This window comes from Heterodontus francisci, chromosome 3 (genome assembly GCF_036365525.1).
Source record: "Heterodontus francisci isolate sHetFra1 chromosome 3, sHetFra1.hap1, whole genome shotgun sequence".
Lineage (NCBI taxonomy): Eukaryota > Metazoa > Chordata > Chondrichthyes > Heterodontiformes > Heterodontidae > Heterodontus > Heterodontus francisci.
In genome coordinates this window covers 76287531-76312580 of record NC_090373.1, presented here as the reverse complement: position 1 = coordinate 76312580, position 25050 = coordinate 76287531, and the positions used below count along the sequence as shown (strand labels likewise).

The 25050-nt window shown below is 46.0% G+C and overlaps 1 protein-coding gene across 2 annotated transcripts in view; it reads right to left on the bottom strand.

The window, feature by feature from the left end:
- The window catches only part of LOC137357287 (protein LYRIC-like), a 119953-nt gene that overhangs the window by 4439 nt on the left and 90464 nt on the right, over window positions 1–25050 (bottom strand). For both annotated transcript variants that reach the window (XM_068023516.1, XM_068023524.1), the window contains one exon: window positions 15748–15898. In XM_068023516.1, coding sequence (XP_067879617.1) covers window positions 15748–15898 — 151 coding nt within the window. The remainder of the gene's footprint in view (window positions 1–15747; window positions 15899–25050) is intronic.

Sequence of the window (25050 nt, the reverse complement as noted above, 5' to 3'; positions counted from 1 at the left end):
AATTTGAATATCTTATTCCATTGTTCTCAATAGGCTGGCATGCATCCTGGATGCCTACATCGCAGCCTGATACAATATGGCTGGCAGTACACTTCCAGCTTCTATTGAGCTCACCCGGCCTGCCATTTTAGATGATCAGGCACCCATTTCATGACTGTGAAACAGATGTGACACCATTGAATTCACAAGATTTTAATACCTGGTTGGAGTCAGGCAGGCAGGGTTGTGGCAGGCAGCAAACCATCTGGGTGAGTGTGAGATCTGGGAGAGTTTAGGATAGTAATCAGTCTGGGCCTATTTCCCTGCCCAGACTCAGCGCTATGAAAGCAACATGTATTCGAAGCAAGAAACCTGAGGATCAATGGATATTAGTCTTCAGATTTCATCCGAATAAGTGGGGTGAGCTACCAGAGCTGGTTGTGTCTCCACAGGCAGTACGTCCAATATGGTAACTATTTCAGATCGCCTGTCTTGCTGGGAGCAGCCCTCGGTGAGGCAGGTGGTGGTGGGGGATGGTTTGCATAGCCCTATTTATGATGTATATATTATTGTTTGTTTGACGCCACCCGACACTGAATGGGCTAAAAATTGAATTTACTTGGAGGTTGAATAAAATGGAGCTCCCCTCCTAAGAGTGCTTTAAAACAGGTCTTGAAGCAAATGCATTTAAATGACACCGATATTAATAGATGGAATTCTGTTTGTTTGCTTCAAACTGATTTGATAATATTTGGCACACAATGTGGTTCAAGCAAACATGAGTATAAATGGTATAGAATCAAATTCAATTCCTCAGTTTAGCTGTGATGTAAATTAGATTATTAAAACAATTTCTATTTCAAGGTATATAAAATTGAACTCACTAGTGTCCACCGAAATTGAATGAATCTTGATCACAATCAATAGTTCTACTATTATTTAATTAGCAGTTACACTTCTAGGGCTGAAATTCATGTTGCGGCTGTCACATTCGGCGGCGGACGTAAACAACGGCAACCTGCACTTCGCGGAGCCGGCACCATATTAAATGTGGCAGCTCATTTAAATGGCCAGGGTGGACCGCCCTCCCGATGGCATGGAGGGGGCGGACAGTCCGTTTCTGTCAAAGGCGTCAGCAGCCTTTGCGCAGGTGCTGACGCCATTTTTAAAGGGCTTCGAGCCCTTCCATATAATTTAAATTTTTATAGAGAGATGTTGGAAATTTTTTTTTAAAACATTCAATTTGCCCCTCTCCCATACCCCAATAACCATGTAATTAACTACTTGCCCTCTTCTCCCCCTCAAAACACTTCCCCTGCCCACCTGACCTTCCCCCCCTAAAGTTCATAAACTTTTATCTTTACCCCTTCCCACCATCCCCAGCACCAATGATATTAGTTTTACCCCGTTCCCCCACTCCCGCACTGAAAAACTTACCTGCTCCCCCCTCCCAACCAGTGTTCCGCCTCGGATCCCTGGATGGGGACCCGAAGGCGCAGGAGTGTCGGCCACTGGCACCAATATCACTCGGGAACGGACAGCAGAAGTGGGTATGTCATTTATTTGTTAATTTAAATTAATTTAAATATTTAAATTTGGCTCCTGCCGCCGAGTGGTGGGGGGGCGGAGCCGCCACGAGGCCTCGCCGCCGCTGGCAATATCGGGCCGGGCCTTCCTGCCACGACCCCCGACGTCGGGTGGTCTGTAAAATTCAGCCTCTAGTTTACCACACTAATGATGAGATGATATTTTCCAGGTATTCTGGAATCTTCATTTGTTAATTCGTAATTTCCTCCACTAACACAATGTTGTCCAAACAAAAGAATAGGCCAAGAATGGGAAGAGCTCAGGACCCTGAGGAGGTGGCATGTGGGAAAGGTCAGGACTTGGAGCTGCAGGTTGTGAGAATCAAATTTGGGAGTTGGAGTTAGAAACCAGAGGAGAAAGGTTAAGATCTAGAGCAAGTGTTCAACAGGAGAAGAAATTGGGACTTGGAACTCAGGAAATTTTAGGACCAGAAACTGCAGAAGAAATTGAAGGAAAGACAAAAAAATTAACTGATGAAATTATTATAGTGACGCAGAATGACAAGGTGGAAGACTGGGGTTAAAGACATGGGGCTGAATTTTACCAGCCCCTGGACGCCGTGGGTTGTGACGGGGAGGCCCGTAAAATGATAGCGGGAGCGGCCTGCCACAACCCACGACGCCGAGAAGGCCCCGCCGGATATTAGCGGTGGCGGCAAGGTCTCAGTGTGGCCCCCTCCCCTCCGCCAAGCGTCAGGGCCTTCATTACAATATTAAAATGAGGATAATCCAAATTCTAATGAACATACCTGCCAGCGGCGGACCTCCCATGCCGATTTTATGGCTGCCGATTGCAACTTGCGTGCCTTCGGAATTCCGTATGGAGTTCCGAGGCGAGACACTGGTGGGGAAGGGGGAGGAATAAAATTATCAGGGTGGTGAGGGGGGTGGCAGGGGAAAGCATGGTAAACCTTTTTCAATGGGTGTGGGAATGATGGGAAAGGGTCAAAGGGAATAAAGTTCGGGGGGGAAGTTCGGGATATAAATAAGTTTTTTTTGGGGGCAGAGGACAATTTATATATAGATTATGCATCGGGGGTGGGAGACGGGATTTAATGTTGTATTAAAATTTTGTTTTTATTTCCCGGAGACCCGGACCTTTAAAAATTTAAATGTCACAGAAGGACTTGAAGCCCTTTAAAAATGGCGCCAGCGCCTGCACGGTGGCGCCGGACACCGTTACCAGGGACAAGAGGCTGCCCCCTCTACGTCATCGGGGGCAGACGCTCCACCCCCTCCATTTAAATGAGCCCCCGTGCCTAATATTGCAGGGGCTTGGTGGCATGTCTTCACAGCGTGCCGCCGCGGAGTGCTGAAAACATTCAGCCCATGGATTTCCAATAATCAGAACAGCCTACAGGATTGTTGTAATCGTATAGACTACACTGCACAGATATATCATCAACTGAAATGGCCACAAGAGCTATTTCAAATACAGGCTACTGGTGCCAGGAGAAAATAAATATGGTCCCCCCCTTACCTCTGACCCAATCGCTGCCCCACCCTCTACTGTCAATTTCAAAATCTTCAATTGCGCGATAGGCATATGTTACCATTTTAGCAGTTGAGAAGTGAGTATATTTTGGGCAAACAAAACTAACAACAACATGCATTTACACAGAGCCTTTAATGTAGTAAAATGTCCCAAGCTGCTTCATAGGAGCGTTCTCAAACAAAATTTGACACGAAGCCACATATAGAGATATCAGGGCAAATGACCAAAAGCTTAGTCAAAGAAGTAGGTTTTAACAAGTATCTTAGAGTCATACAGCACAGAAACAGGCCCTTCGGCCCATCGTGTCTGTGCCGGCCATCAAGCACCTAACTATTCTAGTCCCATTTTCCAGCACTTGGCCCGTAGCCTTGCATGCTATGGCGTTTCAAGTGCTCATCTAAATACTTCTTAAATGTTGTGAGGGTTCCTGCCTCTACCACCCCTTCAGGCAGTGTGTCCCAGATTCCAACCACCCTCTGGGTGAAAAATGTTTTCCTCAAATCCCCTCTAAACCTCCTGCCCTTTACCTTAAATCTATGCCCCCTGGATACTGACCCCTCCGCTAAGGGAAAAAGTCTCTTCCTATCTAACCTATCCATGCCCCTCATAATTTTGTATACCTTAATCATGTCCCCCCTCATCCTTCTCTGTTCTAAGGAAAACAACCCTAGCCTTTTCAGTCTCTCTTCGTGCCTGAAATGCTCCAGCCTAGGTAACATCATCTTAAAGGAAGAGAGAAAGATAGAGAGGTAGACAGGCTTAGAGAGGGAATTTCAGAGATTAGGGTCTTGGCAGCTGAAGGCACAGCCACCAATGGTGCACCAATTAAAATCGGGGATGCTCAAGAGGCCAGAATTGGTTGGACGCAGATATCTCGGAGGGTTGTAGGGCTGGAGGAGATTACAGAGATAGGCAGGGGAAAGGCCATGGAGGAACTTGAAAACAAGGATGAGAATTTTAAAATTGAGGCACGGCTTAACTGGGAGCCAATGTAGGTAAGTGGTCACAGGGGTGAGTGGGACTTGGCTGCAAAGGTTTGGATGATTCAAGTTTACAGAGGGTAGAACATGCGGGCCAGCCAGGAGTGCGCTGGAACAGTCAGGTCCAGAGGTAACAAAGGCATGAATAAGTGTTTCAGCAACAGGTGAGCTGAGGCAGGGGCCAAGTTGGGTGATGTTACGAAGGTGGAAATAGAGGGTCTTAGTGATGCGATGGATAGGTGGTCAGTAGCTCATCTCGGAGTCAAATGTGACACCAAGGTTGCAAACAGTCTGTTTCAGTCTCAGACAGGGAGAGGGATGGAATCAGTAGCTCGGGAATAGAGTTTGTGGCAGGGACCGAAGACAATGGCTTTAGGCTTCCCAATATTTAGTTGGAGGAATTTTCTGCTCATCCAGTAATGGAAGTTGGACAAGGAGTCGACAATTTAGAGACAGTGGAGGAGTTGAGCGAGGTGGTGATGAGGTAGAGCTGTGTGTGATCAGTGTACATGTGGAAACTGACACTATATTTTCAGATCAAAGTCCAGCATGAAGATAAGAAATAGGAGGGGGCCAAAGACAGATCCTTGGGGAACACCAGAGGTAATGAGGCGGAGGCCGAAAGAGAAGCAATTTGCAGGTGATTCCCTGGCTATGACTGGATAGATAAGAATGGAGCCAGGTGAGTGCAGTTCCACTCAGCTGAATGACAGTAGACTGGCATTGGTGGATGATATGGTCAATTATGTTGAAGGCTGCAGATAGGTCGAGAAGGATGAGGAGGGATAGTTTATGCTGGTCACAGTCAAAAAGAATGTTATTTGTCACTATGGAGAGGAAAGGGAGGTTGGAGATGGGGCATTAGTTTACAAGGACAGATGGGTCAAGGGTGGGTTTTTTGAAGAGAGGCGTTGTGATGGCACATTTGAACGAGAGGGTGACACTGCCTGAGGAGAGGGAACCGTTAACAATATATGCTAACATGGGGCCTCGGAAGGGAAATTGGGTGGTCAAATTTGGTCAGAGTAGGATGAAGCATGGACAATGTGAGCTCAGAAGAATAGAATGAAGCATGGACAATGTGAGCTCAGAGAGAGCAAGACAGTAGATGGGACAGAATCTATTAAGAGTCATGAGTTCAGGGTAAAAAAAAATTAACTAAAAGTGGAACTAAACCATGTTCTCACGTATACACTCCACTACACATCTGCACTTGGAACTTGCACAGAGGCTGTCGGGCAGGAGAGCAAAGAAAAAGTGCTAATGGCAGAAAATTGCTGATAATGCTGCTTCTTCAGGATTTCAACTTTTGTCTGATTATGTTCCTGTGAAGTGCCTTGAAACATTTTCCAACGTTTAAATGTGAGTTGAAACAGAGAGTAGTGGTTAATGATAAAACAGAGAGTCGTGGTTAATGGATGTAAACAGAGAGTAGTGGTTATTGGATGTTTTTCGAGCTGGAGGAAGGTTTGTAGTGGTGTTCCCCAGGGGTCAGTGTTGGGATCTTTGCTCTTCCTGATATATATTAATTACCTAGACCTTGGTGTACAGGGCACAATTTCAAAATATGCAGCTGATACAAAACTTGGAAACATTGTGAACTGTGAGGATAGTGCAGAATTTCAAAAGGACAAGTTGGTGGAACGGGCGGAGAAGTGGCAGACGAAGGTCAATGCAGAGAAATGTGAAGTGATTCATTTTGGTAGGATGAAAATGGACAGAAAATATAAAATAAAAGGTACAATTTTAAAGAGGGTGCAGGAGCAGAGGGTCTTGGGAATATATGTGTATAAGTCATTGAAGATGGCAGGACAAGTTGAGAGCGTGGTTAATAAAGCATACAGTATCCTGGGCTTTATTAATAGGGCATAGAATACAAGAGCAAGGAAGTTATGTTGAACTTGTATAAGATGTTATTTCCGCCTCAGCTGGAGTACTGCTTCCAGTTCTGTACGTCACACTTTAGGAAAGATGGGAAGGTGGGAAGGCATTGGACAAAGTGCAGAAAAGATTCACGAGAATGCTGCCAGGGATGAGGAACTTCAGTTATGAAGATAGATTGGAGAAGTTGGAACTGTTTTTCTTGGAAAAGGGAAGGCTGAGAGGAGATTTGATCGAGGCATTCAGAATCATGAGGGGTCTGAACAGAGTAGATAGAGAGAAACTGTTCCCACAAATGAAAGGATCAAGAATGAGAGGGCACAGATTTAAAGTAATTGTCAAAAGAAGCAAAAGCAGCATGAGGAAAATCTTTTTCATGCAGTGAGTGGTTAAGGTCTGGGATGCACTGCCTGAGAGTGTGGTGGAGGCAGGTTCAATTGAGGCATTCAAAAGAGAATTAGACTGTTATATGAAAAGGAAGAATGTGCAGGGTTACGGGGAGAAAGCGGGGGAATGGCAGTAGATGACTTGCTCATTCAGAGAGCCAGTGCGGGCATGATGGGCCAAATGGACCCCTTCTGCACTGTAACAATTCTGTGATTCTGTGAAGTTGTTGCTGTTTCTGCCAATCTTGTGCTGACGTTATGGCAGGAGTTGGGAAAACCCCACAGCAATTTAGGGCATTCCAATAAGAGGGATATAGCAAACAGTTACAACACATAAATGAACACCTGAAAAAAAAATTCCCATTCTAATACACTAATTTGTACTATCTCATCTTTTAGATCTTCCTTTAGAATACATTTATCCCTTCCCAAACAATGGTGCTCCAAAAAAGCTGCAACTGCACTTGGTTTAGAGAACTTAGTTTATATTTAAGATGGAATCTTTTCTTTCCACTTGCCCAAACTCTCTAAACAACAGGCGCAGGGATATCTGAGGAGTTTGTGACTACATCACCAATCATGTGCTGTGTCCAATATTCTGTGTCTTTTAAATAAAATGACTGTAATCAAATCCTGTGTTGTGTGCATATTGGAAGAGATTAAACGAATTCTTATAGCCTGAAATCTGGACGAGAAAGCGGTTTAATACCAATTGTATTAATACAATTCTGACAGTAATCTGATCTAGTAGATCTAGTATTATGTAATGAGGCTAGATTAATTAGTAAGGTATGGTGGTAAATTAACAGTAGGAAATATTTATAGAAATTATTCAAAATATTCAACCAAAATAGGTTCCATTAAAAAAAACACAGCGAGAAAAATCCATCTGTGGCTTATTTGGGAAGTTAAGGATAGTATTAGATTAAAAGAAGAGGTTTATAATATTGCAAAGAATAGTAGTAAGCCTGAGGAATGAGGGAGTTTTAAAAATCAGCAAGGGGCGACTAAAAAATTGATAGAAAGGGAAAAAACTAGAATGAGAGCAAACTAGCTTGGCGTAAAGAAACGAACTGTAAGAGCTTTTGCAAGTATATAAAAAGGAGAGTAGCTACAATAAACTTTGGTCCCTTAGAGGCAGAGACAAGAAAAGTTATCATGGTGAATGAGGAAATGGCAGAGACATTGAACAAATATTTTAGGCTGGATTTTATTCTCCCCTAGGTGTCGGGTTCCTTGGCAGGGGGGGGGCGGTGCTGAAGATGGCTCCAGATGAGGCCCGCCACAGACCTCGACGCTGTGAGGGCCTGGCCCGATCCTCCAAGCGGCGGCGAGGCTCCGTGCGGCCCCCCCGTCATTGGGCGACTGGACCTCAATTAAAATATCCAAATCAATAAAATGAATACATTTAAATAGACTTACCAGCGATCTTGAAGACACGCCGCGATGGCCAGCACTCCTGCGCCTTCAAATCTCCGTCCGGGGAAACTCGGCGCCACACTGGTGGGGAGGGGGTTAGGAGGTAAGATTTTCAGTGCGGGGGGAGGAGGGGAGTCAAATAAATGTAATGGGTATAGGGGATGATGGGAAGGATTGACCTTTAAACTTTAAGCAGTTTTGGAGCGGGGGAGGGTGGGGGAAAGGTCAGATGTAAAAGTTAAGTGTTTTGTGGGGGGAGAAGGGCAAATAGTTACTGTAATTGCTATGGGTGGGGGGGGTGGGTGGGTGGGAAAAGGACATTATTAATTAATTTAATTTAATTTTGGGGGGTTACGTCTTTAAAAATTTAAATGTGCCAGCAGCGCTGACTGCTCTTTAAAAAGGGCGCCGGCGCCTGCGCACAGGCAGCTGACGCCATTGTCGGCAACTAACAGCCTGCACCCTCCACATGATTGGGGAGGGGTGGGTCGCCCCGGCCACTTAATGAGCCACTGCACGGGAGACTGTGGTGGCCCTTTGGTGTGCAGTCCATTCTTGAGCTCAACGCCAAGATTGGCAGTGCGTTCTTAAAACCCAGCCCTTTCTGTCTATCTTCACAGTAGAAGACCGAAATTATTTACCAGAAACAGAGGATAACCAAGCAGCTAATAAGAGAGAGGAACTTAAGGTAATTAATATCAGCACAGAAAAGTATTGGAGAAACTTAAGTGACTGGTAGCTGACAAATCCCCAGGACCTGGTGGCCTACATTCTAGGGTTCTAAAAGAGGTAGCTGCAGAGATAATGGTTATGATGTTTCACAGTTCCCTGGATTCTCAAACAGTCCCAGTGGATTGGAAGTAAGCAAATGTAACACTGCTATTCAAAATAGGAGAGAGAGAGAAAACAGGAAACTACAGGCCAGTTAGACTGACATCAGTAGTCAGGACGATGCTGATACTTATTATTTAGGAAGTCTTAAGAATGCACTTGGACAATCAATGGGCTGAATTTTACCAAACCCTCGATTCCCTGGGTTATTGGGGGGGGTGGGGGGGCGGTAAAATTCTGCGGGGAGAGGCCTGCCTCAACCCCGATGTCAAGAAGGGCCCGCCGCATATTACCGTCGGTGGGGGGACCTTGGTGCGGCTACCCCTGCCGCTTGGCGGCGGGGCCTTCATCTAGATACTTTAAAAAGCGGTAATTAAATGCAAATGAACTTACCTGCCACCGGTGGCCGTCCCTCGCCGATTTTACCGCCACTGATCACATCTCGCATGCCTTCGGAACTCCGTATGGAATTCTGAAGCGAGGCACTGGTGGGGAGGGTGGAGGACTAAAATTATCAGGGCAGGAGGTGGCGGGGGGAAGCCTGGAAAACCTTTTTCATTGGGTGTGGGGATGGTGGGAAGGGGTTTAGGGTCAAAGGGAATAAAGTTTGGTGGGGAAAGGTCGTTATTGCTAATTAATTTTTTTTGGATGGGATAGGCCAAAAAAATAACTGCAGATGCATTGGGGGTAGGGGTGGGGGGGGGAGACGCGGTGGGAGAGAGGATTGCAGGTGTGGACAAAGCTTTATTTAAATTATTAAAGATCCGGTCCCTTTAATCATTTAAATATCCTCTAAGGGCTTGAAGCCCTTTAAAAATGGCGCCGGCACCTGCGCAGTGGCGCCGGATGCCATTGCCGGGGATGCGTCAGCAGGGGCGGCTGCTCCGCCCCCCCTCTATTTATATGAGCCCCTGCACGTAATATCGCGGGGGTTTGGGCGGCGCTTCTGTGTCGGAAGGCCGCTGCTTTCACAGTGCGCCGCCGCACAGCATGGCCCGCTGATAAAATTCAGCCCGTGGTATGATCAGACAAAGTCAACATGGTTTTACGAAAAGGAAATCAAGTTTGACAAATTTATTAAGAGTTTTTTGAGGATGTAGATAAAGGGGCACCAGTAGGTGTAATATACTTGGATTTCCAAAAGGCATTCAATAAGGTCCCACATAAAAGGTTAATATGAAAGAAAATGGCTCCTGGAGTTGGTGGTAATATATTAGCATGGAAGGAGACAGGAAGCAGAATGGAGCGTTTTTCACGTTGGCAGGCTGTAACTAGTGGAATGCTGCAAGGATCGGTGCTAGGGCCTCAGCTATTTACAATCTATATTGATAAACTGGATGAAGAGACCGTGAGTAATAGAACAGTGGCAGCACAGTGGTTAGCACCGCAGCCTCACAGCTCCAGGGACCCGGGTTCAATTCTGGGTACTGCCTGTGTGGAGTTTGCAAGTTCTCCCTGTGACCGCGTGGGTTTCGCCAGGTGCTCCGGTTTCCTCCCACAGCCAAAGACTTGCAGGTGATAGGTAAATTGGCCATTGTAAATTGCCCCTAGTGTAGGTAGGTGGTAGGGAATATGGGATTACTGCAGGGTTAGTATAAATGGGTGGTTCTTGGTCGGCACAGACTCAGTGGGCAGAAAAGCCTGTTTCAGTGCTGTATCTCTAAATAACAAAGAACCAAATACAGCACAGAAGGAGGCCATTCAGCCGGTCGTGTCTGCGCCAGCCGAGTAAGCTATCCACCCAAACTAATCCCACCTTGCAGCACCTGGTCCACAGCCCTGTAGGTTACAGCACCTTGGGGGTCTCTGCCTCCACCACTAATCCTGGCAATGAATTCCAGACACCCACCACCCTCTGGGTGAAAAAGATTTTCCTCGTGTCCCCTCTAATCTTTCTACCAATCACCTTAAATCTGTGTCCCCTGGTAACCGATCTCCCCGCCAGGGGAAACAGGTTCTTCCTGTCTACTCTATCTAGACCCCTCATAATTTTGTACACCTCTATTAAGTCACCCCACAGCCTCCTCAATTCCAGGGAAAACAACCCTAGCCTATCCAATCTTTCCTCATAGCTGCAACTTCCAAGTCCTGGCAACATTCTTGTAAATCTCCTCTGCACTCTCTCCAGAGCAATTATGTCCGTCCTGTAATGTGGTGACCAGAACTGCACACAATACTCCAGCTGTGGCGTAAGCAACGCTCTATACAGCTCCAGCATCACCCTTGCTTTTGTACTCTATACCTCGGCCAGTAAAGGAAAGCAATCCATATGCCTTCTTCACCACTCTGTCTATCTGTCCTTCCACCTTCAGGGACCTGTGGACATGCACTCCAAGGTCTCTCACTTCTTCTAGCCCTCTCAATATCCTCCTGTTTATTGTATATTCCCTTGCTTTATTTGCCCTACCCAAATGCATCACCTCACACTTCTCTGGATTGAATTCCATTTGCCACTTTTCTGCCCACTCAATCAAACCATTGATATCATTCTGGAATATACGACTCTCCTCCCCACTATTAACTACACGGCCAATTTTTGTGTCATCAGCAAACTTCCCAATCATGCCTCCCACATTTGTCCAAAGCATTAATATATACCACAAACAGCAAGGGAGCCAACACTGAGCTCTGTGGAACGCCACTGGAAACAGCTTTCAATTCACAAAAACATCCGTCGACTACTACTTTTCGTTTCCTGTCCCTGAGCCAATTCTGGATCCAACCTGCCACCTTCTCCTGTATCCCATGGGCTTTCATTTTACTGACCAGTCTGCCATGTGGGACCTTGTCAAATGCCTTACTAAAATCCATGTAAACCACATCCACTGCACAACCCTCATCAATCTTCCTTGTTACTTTCTCAAAAAACTCAATCATGTTAGTAAGACATGACCTTCCCTTAACAAATCCATGCTGATTATCCCTGATTAATCCGCGTCTTTCTAATCCTGTCCCTCAGAATAGATTCTAACAATTTACCCACCACCGAGGCCAGACTGTTTAGTTTATGTTTAGAGATACAGCACTGAAACAGGCCCTTCGGCCCACCGAGTCTGTGCCGACCATCAACCACCCATTTATACTAATCCTACACTAATTCCATATTCCTACCACATCCCCACCTGTCCCTATATTTCCCTACCACCTACCTATACTAGGGGCAATTGCTAATGGCCAATTTACCTGTCAACCTGCAAGTCTTTGGCTTGTGGGAGGAAACCGGAGCACCCGGAGGAAACCCACGCAGACACAGGGAGAACTTGCAAACTCCACACAGGCAGTACCCAGAATTGAACCTGGGTCGCTGGAGCTGTGAGGCTGCGGTGCTAACCACTGCGCCACTGTGCCGCCCAACTGACTGGCCTATAACTACCTGGCTTATCCCTCGCACCCTTTTTAAACAATGGAACAATGTTCGCAGACCTCTAATCATCTGGTACCTTGCCTATATCTAGTGAGGATCTGAAGATGATTTGAAGATGATCCTTAGCGGATCCGCTATTTCCTCCCTGGCTTCCTTTAATAGCCTGGGATGCAAAACATCTGGTCTTAGCAATTTATCCACTTTCAGGGATGTCAGGCCCTCAAGCACTTCCTCTCTCGTTATGTTTATCTTATCTAGTATTTCACACTCCTTCTCTTTAACTACAATGTCTGCATCAACCCTCTCCTCTGTAAAGGCAGAGACAAAAAACTCATTAAGAACCCTGCCCAATATATCTAATTTTGCTGATGATACAAAATTAGGTTGGGAATGTAAGCTCTGAGGAGGACACAAAGAGGCTCCAAAGAGGTATAGACCGGTTAAGGGCTACGAAGTGGCAGATGGAATATAATGTGAGGAAGTGTGAGATTATTCACTTTGGTAATAAGAGCAGAAAAGCAGAATAGCTTTTAAAAGGTGCGAAACTTTTAAATGTTGTTGTTCAGAGAGACTTGGGTGTACTCGTACAAGAAACACAGAAAGTTAGCATACAAGTACAGCAAGCAATTAGGAAGGCAAATGGGATGTTGGCCTTTACTGCAAGGGGATTGGAGTATAAGAACAAGGAAGTCTTGCTACCATTGTATAGGGCTTTGGTGAGACCAGTTTTGGTCTCCAAAAATATGGATATATTTACCTTGGAGACAGTACAGTGAAGATTTACTAGATTGCTTCCTCTGGAATGAGAGGGTTGTCCTCTGATGAAAGGCTGAGTAAACTGGGCCTATATTCTCTAGCGTTTAGAAGGATGAGAGGTGATCTCATTGAAACATTCAAGATTCTGAAAGAGCTTGACAGGGTGGACACTGAGAGGTTGTTTCCCCTGGCTGAGGAATCTAGAACATGGAGAACAGCCTCATGGCTGTTAAGGGGATAAGAGGTCCATTATTTAAGACTGCAATGAGGAGAGATTTCTTCACTCAGAGGGTTATGAATCTTTGGAATTCTCTACCCCCAAGCGTTGTAGATGCTCCCTCATCGAGTATATCCAAGGCTGGATAGATAGATAGATAGATTTTTGATCTCTCAGGGAATCAAGGCATATGGCGAGCAGGCAGGAAAATGGGGTTGAGGCAGAAGACATGATCATATTGAATGGCGGTGCAGGCTCGAAGGGCCGAATGGCCTACTCCTTGTTTCTATGTATGTTCTTATGAAAATAATTGTTTTTTCATAAATTGTCAAAACTATAGAATGGACCATATTTTAATAGAGGTTCTCTGAAATTGTTAGTAAAACTGATTACTAATTTCCAGAATTAAATACATAGAAAATTACACACAATTTCCAGCACAGAAATAGGCCAATTGGCCCAACTGGTCCATGCCAGTGTTTATGCTCCACACGAGCATCCTCCCACTCTACTTCATCGCACCTTATCAACATAACCTCCTATTCCTTTCTTCCTTGTGTGTTTATCTAGCTTCCCTTTAACTACGTCTATGCTATTCGTCTCAACTACTCCATCTGGTAGCGAGTTCCACATTCTCACTGCTCGCTGGGTAAAGAGGTTTCTCCTGAATTCCCTATTGGATTTATTAGTGACTATCTTATATTTATGGCCCCTAGTTTTGGTCTCCCCCACGAGTGGAAACATCGTCTCTACGTCTACCATATTATTATTTGAGGAACTAGTAGGGCAGCACTGCTGGTATGGGAAGCATTAACTTTTAATCAGCCGACTGCAATGGGTTAAGTGAGTGGGCAAAGATTTGGCAAATGGAGTATAATGTGGGAAAATGTGAAATTGTCCATTTTGGCAGGAAGAATAAAAAAGAAGCAAATTATCTAAATGGTGAGAGATTGCAAAGCTCTGAGATGCAGAGGGATCTGGGTGTCCTAATGCATGAATCGCAAAAGGTTAGTATGCAGGTACAGCACATAATTAGGAACGCTAATAGAATGTCATTGTTTATTGCGAGGGGAATTGAATACAAAAGTAGGGAGGTTATGCTTCAGTTATACAGGGCATTGGTGAGACCACATCTGGAGTACTGTGTACAATATTAGTCTCCTTATTTAAGATGTAAATGTGTTGGAAGCAGTTCAGAGAAGGTTTACTAGACTAATATCTACAATGGGCGGGTTGTCTTATGAGGAAAGGTTGGACAGGTTAGGCTTGTATCCGGTGGATTTTAGAAGAGTAAGAGGCAACTTGCATGAAGTAAATAAGGTCCTGAGGGGTCTTGACAAGGTGGATGTGGAAAAGATGTTTCCCCTTGTGGGAGAATCTAGAATTAGGTGTTACTGTTTAAAAATAAAGGGTCGCCCATTTAAGACAGAGATGAGGAGTAATATTTTCTGTCAGCGAGTTGTGAGTCTTTAGAACTCTCTTCCTCAAAAGGTGGCGGAAGCAGAATCTTTGAATATTTTTAAGACAGAGGTAGACAGATTCTTGATAAGCAAGGAGGTGAAAGGTTATCAAGGGTAGGCGGGAATGTGGAGCTGAGGTTACAGTCAGATCAGCCATGATCTTGTTGAATGGCAGAGCAGGCTCTCGGGGCCGAGTGGCCTACTCCTGCTCCTAATTTGTATGTTCCTCTCCCGGGATCTTTATCACTCTTCGACTCTGCAGAGCCTCCTGCAGTATCAGTGATGGCCACTGCTCTTGGTGATGCTCTCAGTTTGCAGAGTTGCGGGCCCTCCAATTGGCCGGCAGCTCCGGAGGCAGGAGGTCGTCCCTTAAAGGGACAACATCCCCGACGGCAGGCAGTTAATTGCCTGCCCTCTGTTAAATAGCAGGGGGGGTCCAACAGAGAGCCGAGGTGGGGTCTCCCCCACCTTCCGGTCCACAGTCGGGACCCCCGCCGTCGGAATAAAATCCAGCCCTTTAGCATCAAATTCTCCAACACAAATCTCTAAGAATTCAATTTCAGGAGCCCTGGCCAGTGAATTCTTCATTACCCATTTTATATGGGTTAGGTGAGTACCAGGGGTGGAGTCTATAGGGCAAGGTTAAATTTAGTGTGGGATATAACTGCCATAATTACATTAAAATGTGACTTGAGTGGCCACCATGCAGCCTTCCTCTGCCTGCAGATCTTCTTTGCCACAGATGCTGGTCTACCACCAGCAAAGACTCGCAAAATCACAGATACTGATTTGCGTATTTATTTACCCTCTGCCCCAATTTAAAAATGCTCTCCTCCCCCACTTTGATTCTCAAGTGCCATCCAATAGCATAGGCAGTCAGCCTGCTCCAAAATCTCTGCCAATGCCAATTCATTACCATCTGTCAAGAGGTTCAAGAGATCTTGTCAGGGTGACTTGCCCTCTGATTTTCTTTCCTTTCTTCCTTCCTTGCACCTCATTTCTCCTGTACATAGAGTAGCAGTGGCAAGGTGACGGACTTCCCACTTGTCCCCTATGGGTATGAACCCACGTCCTACCAGATGATGGCATTGGTTGATGTAATGCTAATGTATGGCACTGCTCTGAAACAACTGGAACACTTTCAACAAATAAATACTTGCAATTAATAAAACCTCAAATTCGGCAACGCAATAAAATTTAAATGAGATACAAGTATGTAAAATAAAAGTATGTCAAATATATTTTTAAAAACAGCCCACTTGCAACTTTATGGACATTTGTTGGAATGTAACTCAGATCTTGGTTTTTCATATTATCATTTATGAAAAACTGCAAGAGTAAGAGATTTGGTCCTAGAAGAAAGTTTGTTCCTATTTTAAATCACACGGCTTACTTTTACTGGATGATGTCCTGGCCCCTGTATTCCATGGTTCACTAAAAGCAATCTCTGTCAAACACTGTTCCACTCCAATTCCTGATCTTTCTAACACCATTCCCTTTGGATCGTCATCCGTCAGAATCTTCTTTTGCGAATCATCTCTGAGCTTCCATGTAAAACAAAACAATGTGTTACATTTTACAACAACAAATTGCATTTATATAGCACCTTTAATGTTGTAAGAGGTGCCATAGCACTTCACAGGACTGGTATTCAGCAAAATTTGACACCAAGGCATGTTTAGGACAAGTCACCAAAAGCTTGGTCAAAGAGGTATGCTTTAGCAAGTGTGTTAAAGGAGAAAGAGGTGGCAAGGCAGACAGGCTTAGGGAGGAAATTCCAGAACCTAGGACCTAGACAGTTGAAAGCACGGCCGCCAATAATGAGGTGATGGAATATGTATTGCACAAGAGACCAGAATTGGAGAAGCACAGAGATCGCGGGGGTGATGGGGTGCGGGGAGGTAGGGATGCTTATCAGGTTGGAAGAGGGAACAGAGATAGGGAGAGGGGCGATCATGGATGGATTTGAACAGAAGGATGAGAGTCTTAAAGGCGTTGCTGGACCAGGAGCCAATGTAGGTCAGCAAGCACAGGGGTGATGGTTGAGTGGGACTTGGTGAGAGTTAGACTACGGGCAGCAGTGTTTTGGATGAGTTGTAGTTTACGGAGAGTGGAAGATACAAGGCTGGCCAAGAGAGCCAATGGACTAAGGGAGGGGTGCAGATGGGTGATACTACAGAGGTGGAAGTAGGCAGTCTTGCTGATGGAGAGGATATTGGTTTGAAAGCTCAGCTCAGGGTTAAATGGGACACCAAGGTTGAGAACAGTCTGATTCAGCCTCAGACAATGGCCGGGGAACAGATGGAACCGGTGACTAGGGAACGGAGTTTGTGGGGGGGACCGAAGACAATAGCTTTGGACTTCCAAATATTTAACTGAAGGAAATTTCTGCTCATCCAGCATGACAAATCAGAAGCAATGATTTTAATAGAACATGTAAACTCTGATGGCCTTACAGTAACATTTGAATCTTTCACATAATAAAAACTTTCCAGGATCATGAACCTCAAACTCAGAATCTTGGTAATTTTGCCACTCTATTACGAGCCAGCAGAAAATTACACTTTGAACAACAAAGAACAAAGAAAATTACAGCACAGGAACAGGCCCTTCGGCCCTCCAAGCCTGCGCCGATCCAGATCCTCTATCTAAACATGTCACCTATTTTCTAAGGGTCTGTATCTCTTTGCTTCCTGCCCATTCATGTATCTGTCTAGATACATCTTAAAAGACGCTATTGTACCCGCGTCTACCACATCCGCTGGCAACGCGTTCCAGGCACCCACCACCCTCTGCGTAAAGGACTTTCCACGCATATCCCCCCTAAACTTTTCCCCTCTCACTTTGAACTCGTGACCCCTAGTAATTGAATCCCCCACTCTGGGAAAAAGCTTCTTGCTATCCACCCTGTCTATACCTCTCATGATTTTGTACACCTCAATCAGGTCCCCCCTCAACCTCCGTCTTTCTAATGAAAATAATCCTAATCTGCTCAACCTCTCTTCATAGCTAGCGCCCGCCATACCAGGCAACATCCTGGTGAACCATTTTGGATCTTCCAAAATGCATCACTTCGCATTTGCCCTGATTGAACTCCATCTGCCATTTTTCTGCCCAACTCTCCAATCTATTTATATTCTGCTGTATTCTCTGACAGTCCCCTTCACTATATGCTACTCCACCAATCTTAGTGTCGTGTGCAAACTTGCTAATCAGACCACCTATACTTTCCACCAAATCATTGATGTATATCACAAACAACAGTGGTCCCAGCACGGATCCCTGTGGAACACCACTGGTCACACGTCTCCATTTTGAGAATCTCCCTTCCACTGCTACTCTCTGTCTCCTGTTGCCCAGCCAGTTCTTTATCCATCTAGCTAGTACACCCTGGACCCCATGCGACTTCACTTTCTCCATCAGCCTACCATGGGGAACCTTATCAAACGCCTTACTGAAGTCCATGTATATGACATCTACAGCCCTTCCCTCATCAATCAACTTTGTCACTTCCTCAAAGAATTCTATTAAGTTGGTAAGGCATGACCTTCCCTGCACAAAACCATGTTGCCTGTCACTGATAAGCCCATTTTCTTCCAAATGGGAATAGATCCTATCCCTCAGTATCTTCTCCAGCAGCTTCCCTACCACTGACATCAGGCTCACCGGTCTATAATTACCTGGATTTTCCCTGCTACCCTTTTTAAACAAGGGGACAACATTAGCAATTCTCCAGTCCTCCGGGACCTCACCCGTGTTTAAGGATGCTGCAAAGATATCTGTTAAGGCCCCAGCTATTTCCTCTCTTGCTTCCCTCAGTAACCTGGGATAGATCCCATCCGGACCTGGGGACTTGTCCACCTTAATGCCTTTTAGAATACCCAACACTTCCTCCCTCCTTATGCCGACTTGACCTAGAGTAATCAAACATCTGTCCCTAACCTCAACATCCGTCATGTCCCTCTCCTCGGTGAATACCGATGCAAAGTACTCATTTAGAATCTCACCCATTTTCTCTGGCTCCACGCATAACTTTCCTCCTTTGTCCTTAAGTGGGCCAATCCTTTCTCTAGTTACCCTCTTGCTCCTTATATATGAATAAAAGGCTTTGGGATTTTCCTTAACCCTGTTTGCTAAAGATATTTCATGACCCCTTTTAGCCCTCTTAATTCCTCGTTTCAGATTGGTCCTACATTCCCGATATTCTTTCAAAGCTTCGTCTTTCTTCAGCCGCCTAGTCCTTATGTATGCTTCCTCTTTCCTCTTAGCTAGTCTCACAATTTCACCTGTCATCCATGGTTCCCTAATCTTGCCATTTCTATCCCTCATTTTCACAGGAACATGTCTCTCCTGCACGCTAATCAACCTCTCTTTAAAAGCCTCCCACATATCAAATGTGGATTTACCTTCAAACAGCTGCTCCCAATCTACATTCCCCAGCTCCTGCCGAATTTTGGTATAGTTGGCCTTCCCCCAATTTAGCACTCTTCCTTTGGGACCACTCTCGTCTTTGTCCATGAGTATTCTAAAACTTACGGAATTGTGATCACTATTCCCAAAGTAGTCCCCTACTGAAACTTCAACCACCTGGCCGGGCTCATTCCCCAACACCAGGTCCAGTATGGCCCCTTCCAGAGTTGGACTATTTACATACTGCTCTAGAAAACCCTCCTGGATGCTCCTTACAAATTCTGCTCCATCTGGACCTCTAACACTAAGTGAATCCCAGTCAATGTTGGGAAAATTAAAATCTCCTATCACCCTGTGGTGGTGAACAGTCAGGGTTTTTTTTTTTTAGGTTTCCTCCCTTTTCTGCCAATCTCTTGAGACTTTCCATGGGTTGAGCACCCCTCTGGTACCATGCTTAGCCATTCTTCACATGCAAGTCAAGGCAGTGATTGGAAGGCAATTCAACCATGGAAGGAGATCACAGCTGAGCCTGATGCTATCAGCTGAGGTCTAGACAGACAGGCGTATACTTTCCAATAATGCTCACTAGCTTCTAGTCAGGAGAAGGAACCCTGGCTAACTTTGTAGCCCAGAAACACTGAGGCCAAATTGCAACACTCTTACTGCATCCTGGCTGTGATTAGATTTTCTGCAGACAAGGGCTTGAATGTAACTGTTCCTGGTCCATACTAGGTGAGTCCTTATCAGGGTATTTTATTGGTATTATTACCACTGCAAGTTTTGGTTTACACCAAACTAAAAATACTAAGGATAGTATCAAATTTGGCTAGTTTGACATTTCCCATGTCTTAAATCTAGTACTCCACTAACATTATATATATCACAATTCACTCATATTTTATTTATGCTGATAATTGTAAATCAATATCCTATTTTAAATTTTTTAAACTTATGGCAGAATTTGCAATATAATATACTTGATACAGGCACTGTTGTTTCATTCTGAATGGATAGCTAAAGTAAGCTGGATGATCTTTACTCATAACTCTCTTGTGATCATGCAATTATGATTTGTCTTGAAGGAATATAAATGTGGGCCAGAAATCCTCAGATGGCTATAGAATGGACATTGATGATTTACGTGAAAGTGCCAGGCACTCTCGTCACTGTGGTGATATTTTTGATACTTGAGAGGGATTGGGGTGGGTGGGCTGGAAAATGTGCCCCCACCACGAAGAAGGGGGGCAAAAAATATTCTGTCAGCATTTTAGGAGGGTTCAGGCCTAGGTTTTGGCTTCATCCTACAGACCTCACTTCCACCACGACACAAACTGGGTTCATCTCAGCATGAGAATGCCATCTGCTTGCCCTCTGACATCATGGGCCTTGTTTGGGGCACCCTGAGGTGCCAACCCAAGTAGGTGCTGATGGAAACCTCGTGCCTGGGGTCTGACATATCCAGGTTTTACCTATAGCCATATGCACTGAGATTGAAACCAGTCTCACTTTGAAGAGCTGAAACCTGTCATAGCCGCTAAGCGCACTGCACTGCTGAACTACGAGAAAGCCCCCAGCCAGTTAACATCCGTAGCACTTAAAGTAGCCAGAAATGCTGCACAAAGAACAGCCAGGCACTGTGCAAATGACTACTGGCAACACCTACGCAGTCTTAGTCAGCTGGCCTCCGACACCAGAAACATCAGAGGAATGTATGATGGCATGAAGAGAGCTTTAGGGCCAACCATCAAGAAGATCGTCCCCCTCAAGTCTAAATCAGGGGAAACGATCACTGACCAACGCAAGCAAATGGACCGCTGGGTGGAGCACTACCTAGAACTGTACTCCAGGGTAAATGTTGTCACTGAAACCGCCCTCAATGCCAGTCATGGATGAGCTGGACGAACGGCCAACAAAATCGGAACTCAGTGATGCCATTGATTCTCTAGCCAGTGGAAAAGCCCCTGGGAAGGACGGCATTACCACTGAAATAATCAAGAGTGCCAAGCCTGCTATACTCTCAGCACTCCATGAACTGTTTTACCTGTGCTGGGATGCTAATATCATCACCCTCTATAAGAACAAGGGTGACCATGGTGACTGCAACAACTACCGTGGAATCTCCCTGCTCAGCACAGTGGGGAAATTCTTCGCACGAGTCATTTTAAACAGACTCCAGAAGCTGGCTGAGCGTGTCTACCCTGAGGCACAGTGCGGCTTTCGAGCAGAGAGATCCACCATTGATATGCTGTTCTCCCTTCACCATCTACAGGAGAAATGCCGCGAACAATAGATGCCCCTCTACGTTGCTTTCATAGATCTCAACAAAGCCTTTGACCTAGTCAGCAGACGTGGTCTCTTCAGACTACTAGCAAAGATCGGATGTCCACTAAAGCTACTAAGTATCATCAGCTCATTCCATGACAATATGAAAGGCACAATTCAGCATAGTGGTGCCTCATCAGACCCCTTTCCTATCCTGAGTGGCGTGAAACAGGGCTGTGTTTTTGCACCTACACTGTTTGGGATCTTCTTCTCCCTGCTGCTCTGACATGCGTTCAAGTCTTCAGAAGAAGGAATTTTCCTCCACACAAGATCAGATGGCAGGTTGTTCAACCTTGCCCGTCTTAGAGCGAAAACCAAAGTACAGAAAGTCTTCATCAGGGAACTCCTCTTTGCTGAAGATACTGCATTAACATCCCACACAGAAGAGTGTCTGCAGAGACTCATCGACAGGATTGCGGCTGCCTGCAACAATTTGGCCGAACCATCAGCCTCAAGAAAATGAAGATCATGGAACAGGACGTCAGGAATACTTCATCCATCAATATCGGTGACCACGCTCTGGAAGTGGTTCAAGAGTTCACCTACCGAGGCTCAACTATCACCAGTAACCTGTCTCTCGATGCAGAAATCAACAAGCGCATGGGTAAGGCATCCGCTGCTATGTCCAGAATGGCCAAGAGGGTGTGGGAAAATGGTGCGCTGACACGAACACAAAAGTCCGAGTGTTTCAAGCCTGTGTCCTCAGTACCTTGCTCTATGGCAGCGAGGCCTGGACAACGTATGTCAGCCAAGAGCGACATCTCAACTCAGTCCATCTTCGCTGCCTCCGGAGAACCCTTGGCATCAGGTGGCAGGACCGTATCTCCAACGCAGAAGTCCTCAAGGCGGCCAACATCCCCAGCATTGACACCCTACTGAGCCAGCGGCGCCTGAGATGGCTTGGCTATGTGAGCCGCATGGAAGATGGCAGGATCCCCAAGAACACATTGTAAAGCGAGCTCGTCACTTGTATCAGACCCACCGGCCATTCGTGTCTCCACTTTAAAGATGTCTGCAAACACAACATGAAGTCTGTGACATTGACCACAAGTTGTGGGAGTCAGTTGCCAGTGATCGCCAGAGCTAGCGGACAGCCATAAAGGCGGGGCTAAAGAGTGGTGAGTTGAAGAGACATAGCAGTTGGCAGGAAAAAAGGCAGAAGTGCAAGGAGAGAACCAACTGTGTAACAGCCCCGATAACCAATTTTATCTGCAGCGTCTGTGGAGGAGTCTGTCACTCTAGAATAGGCCTTTATAGCCACTCCAGGCGCTGCTCCACAAACCACTAGGCGCTTACCCACTGTCTCTCGAGGCAAGGGGGCCAAAGAAGAATGTGCACTCCCAGCGAACTTATACCGAAAGTGCCGCTGACTCCATTTTTATGTTTGTGCCTCATTTAAATGTGATTGGTGAACTGCAGGAAATACAGCGGCTCCTCTATGAAGTGCAGCCAGAAGCTACCACTTATATGGGTGAGGGGAAGGGAATCCTGGTGGGAAAGCATAGAGAACCAGCAGCGAGCCGAAATGTGTTTGTGGGCCAGGAGGGCAGGAGTGTTTAAAAAATTTTCCTCAATTGAATAGACATAGTGTGAACAATGAACTGGACAGATGAAAATCACTCCCAAGATCGCTATACTGATGATGATGAAAGCAATGAGCTCCTCACACTTGTCAACAGGAGTTTTATTTTTATTCTTTTCATGGGATGTAGGTGTTGTTGGCCAGGCCAGCATTTATTGTCCATCCCTAATTGACCATGAGAAGGCGGTGGTGAGCTGCCTTCTTGAACCACTGCAGTCCATGTGGGGTAGGTACATCGACAGTGCTATTAAGAAGGGAATTTCAGGATTTTGACCCAGCGACAGTGAAGGAACGGCGATATAGTTCCAAGTCAGGATGGTGTGTGCCTTGGAGGGGAACTTGCAGGTGGTGGTGCCCTTGTCCTTCTAGTTGGTAGAGGTCGCGGGTTTGGAAGGTGCTGTCTGAGGAGCCTTGGTGCATTGCTGCAGTGCATCTTGTAGATGGGACACACTGCTGCCACTGTGCGTTGGTGGTGGAGGGTGTGAATGTTTGTGAATGGGGTACCAATCAAGCAGGGCTGCTTTGTCCTGGATGGTGTCGAGCTTCTTGAGTGTTGTTGGAGCTGCACCCATCCAGGCAAGTGGACAGTATTCCATCACACTCCTGACTTGTGCCTTGTAGATGGTGGACAGGCTTTGGGGAGTCAGGAGGTGAGTTACTCGTCACAGGATTCCTAGCCTCTGACCTGCTCTTGTAGGCACGGTATTTATATGGCTACTCCAGTTCAGTTTCTGTTCAATGGTAACCCCTAGGATGTTGATAGTGGGGTTTTCTGCGATTGTAATGCCATTGAATGTCATGGGGAGATGGTTAGATTCTCTCTTGTTGGAGATGGTCATTGCCTGCCACTTGTGCGGCGCGAATGTTACTTGCCACTTATCAGCCCAAGCCTGGATATTGTCCAGGTCTTGCTGCATTTCTACACAGACTGCTTCAGTATCTGAGGAGTTGTGAATGGTGCTGAATATTGTGCAATCATCAGCAAACATCCCCACTTCTGACCTTATGATTGAATGAAGGTCATTGATGAAGCAGCTGAAGATGGTTGGGCCTAGGACACTACCCTGAGGAACTCTTGCAGTGATGTCCTAGAGCTGAGATGATTGACCTCCAACAACCACAACCATCTTCCTTTGCACTAGGTACGATTCCAATCAGCAGAGAGTTTCCCCCCGATTCCCATTGACTCCAGTTTTGCTCGGGGTCCTTGATGCCACACTCAGTCAAATTCTGCCTTGATGTCAAGGGCAGTCACTCTCACCTCATCTCATGAGTTCAGCTGCTTTGTCCATGTTTGAACCAAGACTATAATGAGGTCAGGAGCTAGTGGTCCTGGCGGAACAGAAAACTGAGCATCACTGAGCAGGTTATTGCTAAGCAAGTGCCACTTGATAGCACCTTCCATCACCATACCAATGATCAAGACGATGGGGTGGTAATTGGCCGGGTTGGATTTGTCCTACTTTTTGTGTACAGGACATACCTGGGCAATTTTTCACATTGCCGGGTAGATGCCAGTGTTGTAGCTGTACTGGAACAGCTTGGCTCGGGGCGCAGCAAGTTCTGGAGCACAGGTCTTCAGTACTATTGCTGGAATATTGTCAGGGCCCAGCGCCTTTGCAGTATCTAGTGCCTTCAGCCATTTCTTGATAGTGAAAGTGGAATGACTGGTGAGAAGAGTTAAAGCAGACATTTGGGGCAGGATTTTCCAACCCCGCCGAGGTGAGAAACAGAGGGGGTTTCCCAGCTCCATTTATGGCCATTTAGGGCAAGATGGGTTTGGAGCCCAGAAAGGGCACTCTACCCATGAGACGGGCAGCCAATTAGGCTCGTTAAGAGCCTTGTTACGGGTAGGTAATGAAGGCTGACTGGGATTTTCCAGTCGGCCTCCAGTTTCCCGATGTGGGGTGGGGGCAGATCAACTGCCTGGATGCGGGCACCCAGTAGCAGGCCATACTGCCAGCCCTTCAGGCAGGTCCACAGGCCCTCCCTGCCTATTTGGGTGCAAGTGCAGCCAAAGGCTACCCTGTAGAGGCATTACCTGCCCCTCAAACCTGCCTCCACAGTGGTGGCTTTGCTGCTCTTTCTATTTTTTTCAATGATTTTTAAAAAAAGGTTGCTGAGAGGGCACCTTCGCGTTGAAGCGCCCTCTCAGTTACTTATCATTCATTGCAGGCTGCTGCTTCTCTGCAGCTGGAAGGCCTCTGATTGGCCCTCTACCTTCAAAAGCCCGCGTGCTGCCCTTAATTGGACAGTGAACCTGTCTCCATGCTAATTAAGGGGGTGCCCTCAAAATCACAATGAGTGACTCTTTCCCCCAGGGGTGGGTTCAGGACTGGGAAACAGTCTGGGCTCCTGTTTCCTGCCCCCAAAATAAAAATT